This window comes from Delphinapterus leucas, chromosome 1 (genome assembly GCF_059928025.1).
Source record: "Delphinapterus leucas isolate spDelLeu-1000000601 "Yukka" chromosome 1, BTC_Dleu_Yukka2, whole genome shotgun sequence".
Lineage (NCBI taxonomy): Eukaryota > Metazoa > Chordata > Mammalia > Artiodactyla > Monodontidae > Delphinapterus > Delphinapterus leucas.
The window spans coordinates 133,198,959-133,210,974 of NC_143129.1; the positions used below are offsets into that span (position 1 = coordinate 133,198,959).

The window sequence follows — 12,016 nt, forward strand, 5'->3', positions numbered from 1 at the left end:
ATATTTGTTGCATTGCATTTGCAAAAGAGTTAAGAAAGAGCCCTGGTTGACAGAGTTAAGTTCCTTGCCCAAAAAAGGTGTTTGTTTTTTTTCAATTTAACACAGTTAATTAAGTAACCAATATTAACTGCAAATTAGCTTTAATTTTTTAATATGAAAAAATCGAAGATCCCATAAAAACCAAATTCATGGAATATTTTCTTTAGTATTTAATATTTTCGAAGTAGCCATAGCATTTTTATATAGAAAGTGAGACCAGGTCTTTTGAAGAGAATTGGGATTTAAAAATGTGAATGGGGAAAAGGCACGAGGGGAGGATAAATTAGAATCTGGTATGCTATGCACTACTTACCTTCAAAAGTCAAATAAAACTTTCCTCTGTCAAACCAAACGAGGGAAGGCTGTTCATTCTCTGCATGGCCAGGAGTTGAAGCGGGATGGGAAAGGTTAAGGAGAGGGAGAGAGAAGGACACAGTATGAGTTACAGAGCAGGTCATTAATCTCACTAGGGGGGAGGGCAGAGGCACTGCATGCCGTTAGCGTGCAGGAAAAAGGGAAGGCTGGCAATCTATTATTATTGTTATTTTGTTTTCAGTTCGGGAAACAGAAAGCAAAAGCAAAGCTATGGAGGCCTAAAGGGATGGGCACGTGTTGCTGGTAGCTTGGTACTCGGTGCTGGTGCGCATGGAGCAGAAGTCTTCCTGGCCATGCAGGGGCGTCAGCATATTTTAACTGCACTAGTTTGGCCAAACTGTCATTCAGCAATTGCTGTATTTATTTCATCTTCAATGTCATCCCCTTCTATGTTTTCAAAAAGATAAACTCGGAGTTATAGGTTATATAAAACTTAGCTGAGGTTTTCAATGACAACAGCATTGCATATCAACTGAAAGTTCATGGAAGATGTCATATTTCTTCCATCCCCTCCCCTGGAATCACCTTAGGCATCCAGACACAAAACACCCTTTACCTACGTACCAAAGAAAAAACAAGATTACTAACGGTGCTCTACTATATTTTTAATTAAAAAGCCGTCACTGGACACGTAATTCTGAGCAGTTAAATTATTCCTCCTCCTGTAAATTCACAAAGCAATAGCATCTCACCTTTTTGGAACCTTTTCACTGAGAAACTGTCATGCAACCTGCGGCTTTATAAAATGTTCACTCAAAAAACATTTCAGTGGCATGAGTTCCACGATGAACAGTAAATAGACGGTGCATCTGATCGGCACTGGCCACTCATGAGGCGAGGAGCATGTCCATGAAGTTGAGCATTCAGATGGCATAAGGGCTTGGATTTTTAAAGTCTAGATATCTAGAGATCACTCGGCTAGCACCATACCTGCAGGCGTTTCACAGCGCCTTTCAAACGAGGGCAGTTTGTCATAAAAAACATCATCTTCTGACACTACGAACCAAAGAAATATAAAGGAATGGAAAACAAAAACACAAATACAAATCTCAAATGAAATCAAGCAACACACTTTACTGATCGAAACACAGGAATGATTTTAATGGAAAAGGAAACAAAACCTAAGACACTGAGATTATGGAAAGGGTATAAAAAAGTGATGTGCTTATTTCATGATGAGCCTATGAGAAGAAATGGAAATCTAAAAAATGCCAGATGTTAGCATCTGTGAATTCACTGAAGTCAGCTCCATGGAAAAAATCACACCCCCACCTTTTCAGGGAGTTGTTAAAAGCACTATCATTAATAATTGACTCGTGCAGGTGTATTTCACTCAGACACAATTCTCAAGTGGCTGGACATATATCCATCAACAGAACCTCCGGACAGAGCGCTGACAGCTCAATGGGATCACCCAGCATGCACCTTCCTCCCCATGGGGAAAGAGGAAGCTTTTAATGAGACCATAAAAATGCAACAGTATGAATCTGAGGTCCCTGAATGAAGTATCCCATTTCAACTTCATAATATCCAAATTCAATTTGCCTTGCACTGTACTTGGTAGTTATGGATTGTTAATTTTGAACAGCATTATTGTAATTCCATCTTTGGCTATGGTATCAGGCATGGCCAAATGTCTTTGTAAACTGGTCACAACAGTTGCTCTGAATCCCAACCGTTCTGGATCTCTGTACACGGTCTCCCTCCTCACCAACAAACAAATGTAGACAATTGAAGTTTTATTCTATGTGATTTAGATCAATCAGTGCCACAGGTCTGAAGGGTATTATTCTAACTTTAATAGAAAATTGAATAAATTCTGTACAAAGACCGGTAAGGGAGAATCTTCCCTAGAACACAGAGAAGTAAGATAAGGAAATGAATGAGGGTAGTAAAATTATTTCAAAAACTCTGCTTCTTGGAAAATATTCTACTAGCTTGCCTCCTTAGACTTAGTGAATAAGGCAGGGAAACTATTTCTTTGTCAGTTCTTAAGGCTCTAGGATAGCACCTGTCAATCAGCTTTTAATATACATGTGGCTTCCTTGGTGGCTAGAATAAGAGAATGCAACTCCTATAATATCTGTAGGAGAGGAAAAAGAACTGGCCCTAAGAAGGATACCCCATAATATCTCCAGAAAATAGGACACAAAAAAGTTACATTGGCAGAAACTGAATGTAACAGTGCCTTTTCATACCTATTAGTGGGGAATGGTGGAGAACATTCCTTTCTTTTGAAGAACTAATTTTCTGTTTACAGTCTCCTTAAAATGAGGAGCCTCCAATACTGTCATTTGTTCTTTGAGCCGAAGTTACAAAAGAATGGTTCGTAAGGGTTGAACAGGGTGGCTATCATTTTTTATTGTGGTTGTAGACATTGAGCGCTTAGAAGAAAACATACTAAATACATCAGAGAACTTAAAAAATGGGTGGTTGCACAGCTCTGTGCTTAATTTAAATAAGGGCAACACTCAAATCAAGTACAGAAGAAAAATTTCCTTAAGAACTAACCATGGAAATTGCCTCAGATTGATCTGAGATAGGGAAGTCAGTACTGGAGACAGGCTTTTCAAAAAAAAAAAAAAAAAAAAAAGGCAGAAGGAAAAAAATACTAAAGTGTGAGAATTTAAAATTGGGATCAAGAATATCCACCTCCAAAGGTCTTTCTTTTTGTCCAGAATAATTGATGTTAATATAGTTATGTTTTTTAAAAAGCTTATCTAAGTCAGAATTGCCACCCAGCTTAGAGAGACAAAGACTTGGAGGAAATATTTTAAGTTTTAAATGCTATGACTAATATTCCTGTACTGAATACAAATCACTTTTGCTCAAAGATCTACACCAAAGGAAGCATCAAAGTCCATCTGATGCTTCCTTTCGTGCCTGTAAATGATTACCTTTCATTCATTACAGATTCCTGGGATGTTAAAGATGTAATTTAAAAATGCATAATTAACAGTGAAGGAATATAATTCATAGTGAATTTAACAATGAAGAAAAATTGTCTTCATGGTCTTTTTGCATTGGGGTACCAAAGGAAGGTTTTGCAAACATCGAAAAAAATGACTATCACCTATAGAAATAAGAAACAAATAATAAATTGGATATATACAATTAGAGATAACTCCCTGTTTATCTCTATCTCTAAATGTCTAGGAATTTGTTTCTTACAATAGAATAACTTTAAACACTTTCTTTATTCACATAATATTAATAGGATTCTTCCCCCCAAATCAAATAGTGAAGGTCCTGTGAGCTTTGTTCAGTACAAAAGGAGTTTATTGTATTTCATTGATTCTACTATGTGTACTTTTTAACCTCTCTGGAATTGGGATGGGTCTTAAAATCAATATGATAAGAAAGTATTGCACCTTACCTCAACTGGCAGCTTTCTCCACCCTTTCTCAGTCATATAGAAAATAATAGTGCATCTTCTGACTGAAGATAACTTAAATTCAGTGACATATAGTTGCAAAGGTACGCTTCATTATTTGAATGTGACAATGCACAGAAAGTCCTGTTTTCAATTTGGCATCAGATTTACTACTTTATAGTCACAGGTCTCATGAAAAAGATTTTACGCCCGAAGTCTGGCAGGAGCGAATTCTTACTTGAATTGTTGCGTAGGAAGACCAGACATGCTCTTAAAAATTTAACCCTTGAATTATATTAAACTTTGCAATAAGCAAGTACAAATAATAAGTATCCAGTTTCTGCCACACATGTCCCAATTTTGGCACAAGTGTCACAGGAAATGTCAGAAAAGTATCTTGGTGGAGGGAGGGAAATCTTGAGCCATCGATGTCAGGAATTTGCTGCTGAAATTCTATCTGCCCCAAGCCATCTGATTACATTAAGTTGATGTTCCAAGGCAGTCATGAACAGTCAGCACCTTAGTGCTGAACAGCCAAAGCACATCCTCTCTGAAAAGAGATAAACAACGCTACACAAGGTGCTGCTGGGCGGTCGTTGACAATGTATTTACTTCAGAGAGAAACGGCTGTCAGGTGACCCACAGCAGCAGGAAATAAAGAACAAGAGAGTGAGGAAGATGAAAACCAAACAAAAATAACAGACCCAAACAGATAAAATCAGAATGCTCCTCAGCAATGAAGCAATGTGACCAGCCTCTAAGGTGGCTTTTTTCTCTTTTTAGCCCCTCTGTGGTTCATCTTAAAAGAATGCATACTAGCTGTGTTAAGAATCAGAGTCACTGGCCAGGATTTGAGATTTCTGCAGCAGGGAGCATGAGAACACATGGTACAAAACGTGGCCACAGGTCAAATGCTCTGTGTGTGCAATTTTCTCTATGAATCTCAATGAGTTGAAGGAATAGGTTAGATGGTCATCTGAGGTCACTTGAGGTCTGCTTTCTGAGTGACAGTTTATTATCCTTACTTTCGTCTCTGGACCACCAGGAAAATCACAGAGAGTGAGTGGAACAAATGACCTTGAGGAAAAAAACAACAGAAAAACAACAGAGCAGGAGTGGGGGGAATGGCTGTAGCAATCGAGAGTATTAAAGAGAGTTCAAAAATAAGGTCGGAAGTTACAGAAAAGACAAAACAAAACAGCGACAACAACAAAACCCAGAGAGAAACTAGCTAATAGGCATCTAAAATTGGGGAGCCCTGAATTGCCCCAGCTGATGATGCAGGTAAAGAATAGACATGGTTATATAAATGATGTTAAATATCTCTCTGTTAACGAAACATATGAAATTGGATAACTGGCTATATTTTCACCAAATTTGAAGAATTCTTTGGGGCTGATCTGATTAAAAATGTAGAGCACGTGATATGGTCGAAATTCTCTTTGGGGGCCTAAGGGGCACACCTTAACTTATTTCCCTGGGAAAAGAGGGATTTCTTCTCCAGAAGAGCTTCAGGCTTTGATCAAATTACTCCTCCCATGGGCAACTCTGTAGTGTGCTCTTTTTTGGCAAGTAGCAGCAGGAATTTATTTAGCTTTGGTTAATGATTCTCCCAAGCAATGCAGCATGAGCCAGATGGTTTATAATATGGGGGACTTGGAGGGCATTCAGACAATAAAGGAAGACAATGGGAAAAAATGGAATGGGAAAGCCCAGGTCAGAGATACCATGCAAACATGAGAGAGGCAGCAGGAGCTATGGAAGGTGGGTAAAGAGGTGTAGACAGAGACCGGCCTTGGGAAGAGGGAAGACACTCCAGGCAAAAAGAGGCATTTAAACCTGGGAAAACCATCCAGCTGAGCAGCCATTCTCAACTCTTCACTTTCATCACACCATAAGGAAAGAGGCACAAAGGCATTTACTGAAAATGCCAGCAATGACTTATTTCTTGGGGAAAATTGACCGCACATCACTGAAAAGCACTACAAAAAATGTCGAAAAGTTTTCTCACGTCCCACAGTGCCCATGTTTATACCATCTGTCAACATAAGGAGAACCAAAGTGATGAAGAAATGAAAGCTTCAAGAAAATAAAAGTTCTAAATTTTGTGATTTCTGATGCGTTACACGGTTGGAATTTAAAGAAACATTCCCCCCTCAATGGAGACTATTTTCATTATAAGAAATAATATCTAAATTATGGGATCTTATTTGACGATTTCTTCTTTACTTTTATGAATAGCTCTACATGGAAATAGCATAAGAGAATTCCTGCAAAACACAGGTGTTCACATTCTTTTATTTGCTTATTTGCTTACTTAAAGCACTTTGCCTTCTTTGCTGAGAAGGTGCTTTTAAAAGAAGAGTCAGATGATAGCAAAACACACAGCAAAACAACTTTGATCAGAAACATTGGGCGTTAGGGTTTTCAGATCATAAATAATAGCCAGTCAAAACCACAAACAGATTAGAAGAGAGGAGATAATTTTTACCAACTGTCGGGGTGGTGGCTGCACTCAAGGAATTTGTGGACGATATTGAAGAAGTGCTTTCAGCTCGGGCTAGGGGTGCTATCGGAGGAGGGCTGGAAGAATGGATGGGAGGGCTGAAAGGTCGGGGCTGCAGGGAGAAGAAAAGAAATGGAAAGTTAGATTCACAGGTCTGCCCTCCATATTTTTAGTGTCTCCCGGCCCCGGATATGACAACTCAGGTTCTTAAAAGAGAATAGGTGGCACCACTTTTACACTGAAATTGATTATATCTGTACAGGAGCTTGTGGATGGAGCTAGAGGAACCATCAACCGTAATGCGTTGCACTCAACAGGAACATCGCATTTAGAGAGGCTGAGGTCTGGGGTGTGGTCAGCGATGTTTCAGGAGGATGGCCTCTTATGCCCCCAGGAACTAAGCAAGTAACATAATGTGAGAGCTTATACCCACTGAAAGATATCTGAATGCAGAACACTGCACTGTGCTAGCTAAACTAGATATCAGGGACATCACCAGTCTGTGACTCCTGTGTGCAGATACCAAAGGAATTTACCTCTGCCAGAAGTCTCTTAATTGTTCACACAGAATGTTGCCCACCCCTCAGCCTTAAAACATGATGCAAGAAATGTCAGAAAAAACTCATTGGGTCACACCACCCTCCTTTATGTTCACACAGTGTGCCTACCACCAGTAACTTCTCTGTAGTCTGGGGACAGAAATCAGGACTTGCCCTCCCTTGGAATCTTCCAAAATCAGATAAACATGGTGAAAGGAAACACCTCCCATTCTAAAGGATTTAGCACAATTGAGCATTATTATCTTAATTTTCATCAAACCCACTGTAGAAGAACTAAGGGCCCCAGGATCCTATTCCTACTATTTTCGACCTTGGCTTGAAAGATGTTAGGGATTTGAGGGCAACTGAAACGTACACTCTGATTGCAGTGACTGTCTTTCAGATGTCACCTGTCAGGGCCATTTGTACAAGCACTGTAAGTGAGACTTAGACCTGAAGTTGAGATGACCCGCATTCAGGCCCTTGGACTCGTTTGTCATTCCCACTGGGTGTTTCTGAGCAGGCCAGGGCAGAAGGGAACATACCACATCTCCGACTCCAGGCTTCCCTGGAGGTAGCTTTGGCCGAGACGGAGGCCGGGGAGGAGGTGGAGGTGGGGTCGTGGTGCTGCAAAGAACCAAGGGGGTGGCTGGCCGAGCAGGGGATGATGCACCTGAAAAACAAGCTGGTGTTAAAAATGACTAGGAACGCAGGTGGCCAAAAGTGCTGTCATCACTGGATCCCGCCTTCCCCATTCCCCAACACAGTGTCAATCAGAGCCATTTGTTTCACCTCAGCAGTTAGTACAGTCAACTCTGTAGCACATGGGGTTTGGGTTTTTTTTTTTTTCAATAAAGAAAAAAAATCACTAGGTTGATGGCAGAAGCTGAAGCTCATTGCCTTTTGTTGTCATGTGACACCCAGTGAAAGGTAAATCCTTTTATTACTCCCTGTGACAGAAAATATATTCTTAAGACTCTTTTGGCTGGGTGGGTGGGTATCCTTCATTTTGACCATGGTACACACCAAACTTATGATCAATTTTCTTGATTTTCGCATATTCAGAATTTATTTATGTCCAAGATGAAAATGGAGGTTCGAACTTGAAAAAAAAAGATTTTTCACATTATATGTATATATACATATATATAAATATGTGTGTATATGTATATATATATATAAATATTTATGTATATAAAACACAGAAGAGAAGTATCCTTCTTACCGTGCTTCAAGCTATGAGTGCTAACTTCGTAAATGTAAGCAAACACTTGATGGTAAGCAAAGGACAAAATGTAAGAAAGTAAATTAGATGGTACGTGCATACTTTGTGTGTAGAATCTTAACAGAAACACATTGAATTTAGAGGATTTTATTTTTCAAAGGTGGCTAGGTAGGAGTCTGTCTGTGTAGAGGTTGCCTGCAATGATTTTTGTGATGATTTTTAAAAGGGCCCTTGGATTTACTTTTCTGGCTGTCAATGACAAGCATGTGAAACACAGAGGACACACAGAGGTTGGCATGCACATTGATGAGCGCACCAGAGAGGTCTCTAGACTCAGGGGTCTGCCCGTCTTCAGTCATCTGTCCGGGATACACGGGTAAACTACTTGGCTAACAACCTTAAGAAAGTCAAATCAATATTCCAAACTGTTCTTGTTCAGTCAGAGAAGTTCCAACTACTCCTGAGGTTTTTTTCACTTTGATTAGAAGCACAGGTATCAAATCACTCCAAGAAAAGTCTAAGAAATTGTGCCCCAGGAAAATATCTCTCCCCACCTAGCCTCCCCTCCAACATGTCACAAAGCTCTGTTCTCTGGAGAATCCTAGACCAGCACCTCCATGTCCAGATTTTCAGATTCTCAAGGAGCTTTGGAGTTGAGCAGCAAAACCCATCACCTCAGCAGCTGCTCCCATCTTAGGCATGTCCTGGAGGTGAAAATCTTGCTCCTTTGTGTAAACAATTTGAAATGTTGAGTGCGTTGTGTTTCTCTGTGTTGCTTATTCTAAGTGTAGTTTCATCGGAGCGAAACCCTACTAATCATTACCACCCATCCCTACCGATACCTCCTCTCCACCACTGCCAACTTTTTATTGTATACTCACTTTTTATTTTATTGGGCCAGCATCTATGTTAGGCATTTTACATGCATTATCTTATTTTATCCCCACAATAAGCTTTGGAGGAAGGTACTTCTACTATCTCAGTGGAAAGTAAAGCTCAGAGATATTCAGTAACTTGCTCAAGGTCACGTAGCTCAAATGGTCTATGTAACTACAAAGCCTGAGCTTTTAAATGCAGTGTCTTGTAGCTTTAGGTGGACCGTAGCCCCATATTTTGCACAAAGGTCTTCTTTTCGCATGGATAGACTGCATACTTTTGTCTCAATATAAATATTCTTAGTCTTTGGCTAATCTTCTCTGAATAAAAGAATAGGGTATATTTTGACAGGTCCCACTACAAAGTTTTCTTTATACCCAGGATGTTTTCAGAAAACAGAAGTGACAGCAAAGAGATGGGAAATAAATCTTTACACAGCAAAGTCTTTGTCAGGAAGTTTTATGGAGCTTTTTGGAGGGTTCTATTTTGCTGGAAAACCATGCTATAGGAGTGGGTCAAAATGTCTACCCATGGGTCTATTTCCAAGAAATAGTCTTCTGAGTCAATCTCGGGAAAAGATCAGCTGTGGGATCTTGACTTCTCTGAGCCTCAGCTCCCTGTTTTAAAAAAATAAGACATGCTTCTACTTTGCAAAGGGGTTGTCACAATTGGAATGGACAATGCTTATTAAAGTATTTACTAAACTATAAAATACTACACAAATGGAAGGCAGTTGATGACGGTAAAGATTGTTTTTTGATACAGGTACAACTAGAAGCAAGGAAAAAAGTGGCTGGTTAACTGGTTTCCTTTTCCTTTTGCGGCACGTTTTCTTTACTGTTTTACTCACTTTTTCTTTACTGAATTGATTTCATTGATTCGTTGTGCAGTTAGAAGATACTAAGGGAGTGTTTAAGAAGCAAAACCTGCTTGACAGAACCCACACATTCAGCAGAGAGTACTCAGGGCCTAAGGAGTATTTCACAACTGTACTAACGTTTCACACGATTTTGTGAGATTACACAATTATTTTGTATTGCAAGAATATAGAGGGCTATTATTTGTACATCTCTATCCTCATTCTTCTACCTTCAATTATACTTTCATTTTCCCTTCAAGCAGTGTTTATTCCCAAGAACAATGCTGGAAAATAACTGGACAACATTGTTTAACTTTAAAAATCACATGTACATCATTTGAGTTTTGTGAGTTCAGAAAAGTTGGCAACCATTGACATGCTCTCAATCCATCTGCTGCTCTCAACCTGGAGTTCGATCATAACTTTGGTATGAGAACCGCATAAGGATGACTTCAACTTTCATCTCTCTTTTTGTGTGTGTGCTTGTGGGTGGGGGAGGGGAGTGGGGGGGGAGAAGTGGTAAATCGAATCCAACAGACCTGAGGTCAGACAGATACTGGCTTTGCTATTTATTGTTTTGTAACGGTGGCAAGTCCTATCTTTCAGCATCCGTTTCCTTATCTGTAAAATGAGGCTAATACATCAAAATGTTGTGGAGGAGAATCAAATGAATTAAAATATGTGCACTTCAAAATATGTGAAGAATCAGTCTTTCCCAACTTGTGTTCCTTAGGACACAATTACACCATTGCTTTGAGGAAAGTATTAAACATATGTGGGAATGGTTTCACACTGCATTTCTTTTTTGGTGACCAGCACATTAAAAGCCCTAAAACAGTACTGCCCAACAGAGCTTTCTGCAACGATGAAAATGTTCTGGAACAAGTGCTGTCCAATAAGATAGGCGTTAGCCACATGTGACCACTGAGCACTGAATTGTGCCTACTGCATCTAAATAACTGATTTTTAATTTTAATTTTAATTAATTGCCATTAAGATTAAAATAGCCCCACGTGCCTAGTGGCTTCCATATTGGACATGTAGTTAGGAAATATATTTGTTTAATTCAACCCCAGGTAGCTCAAAGTTATTTGCTTATGGGGGGTTGTATGTGTGTGTCTGTTTGTGTTTAACATGCTTTACTATTGCTTTAGTTTCCCCAGTCGGGAAACGTTGCACTGAACGTTCTATCTTTACGGACACCTCTCTTTCCCTGGCCTCCAAACTTGCTGCAGGCCAAGAAAACACTTTCCCCATTCTATCCCCCGGGCACACACAGCCCACATAGGAGAAGAGATAGCCTTTGCCAAGAATCAGTGTCTGCATTCCAATAAAGCAATGTGTTGGCCAAACTATGTATTTTGAACTTTTGCCATAAGGAAATTAAAGTTCTTGGAGCAAATTCTTAACTTCCAACTTTTTCAATAGCAGATAACTCTTCTGATTCACGAGGCCTGAGTACTGTCTAAACTTGGTCATTGGCAGTCATCTCAGTGTGAATGAAAATTTTAAAGTAGGCATAATGGTATCTAATTAAATATAGTTTGAGGTATACAAGAAGCGTTATTCCCATCAGGTTAAGTTTTAAGAAGCAGGTAGTGATAAGCACTACGAATCTTTAAAACATGAGACCGTATCCTATTCTTTTAATCCTAAATTTACATTTCTTCCAGTCTGTGTATATTTCATCAATAAAAGATTTACGAGCAAATAAACTGGGACTTAATTAAGGAGATAATGGTGCAAGTTTTATTTATTCATGAGCTTCGTTGGCCCAGTTCGGTCTTCTACTTAGAAATTCAATCCTTTAATACCAGTAAAGTATAGTTTTTTTCCAGCACAGTTATTAAGAATTGATAGTCTTTACTGGTAACATTTGCAAGTAATTTTAAATAAGAATATGGAAACTAAACACTAAAACAACAAAACTCCCAAGGATTCTAGAAAGAAAGCTAGAGCTTCTCTTGCCACTCATTAGCTCAGTGGTCAATTCAATCAAACAAGCATCTCCCAGAGCCTTGTGGAAGGTGTTGGAGGAGCTGGGTGAGTAACAAAGCTCCCCTCCCCCGACCAAAGGAGTTTACTTTGAGGAGAGCATAGTGGCCGGGCCACTGAAGAGAAGGCATTATTCCTTGAAAAGTTCTTTCGGAAGACTCAGAGTCTGGCCCAGGAAGGAGAGTCCCATCCAAGGCAATGGAAACATGCCCCTCTTTGACAGAGGACA

General features: G+C 39.5%; 1 protein-coding gene across 1 annotated transcript in view; it reads right to left on the reverse strand.

Moving 5' to 3' along the window:
- SGIP1 (SH3GL interacting endocytic adaptor 1) overlaps positions 1-12,016 on the reverse strand; it is a 130,412-nt gene that overhangs the window by 48,517 nt on the left and 69,879 nt on the right. The window contains exons 15-18 of the mRNA XM_089910545.1: positions 7,378-7,505; positions 6,279-6,405; positions 1,345-1,410; positions 353-412 (exon numbers count right to left, since the gene is read on the reverse strand). Coding sequence (XP_089766671.1) covers positions 353-412; positions 1,345-1,410; positions 6,279-6,405; positions 7,378-7,505 — 381 coding nt within the window. The remainder of the gene's footprint in view (positions 1-352; positions 413-1,344; positions 1,411-6,278; positions 6,406-7,377; positions 7,506-12,016) is intronic.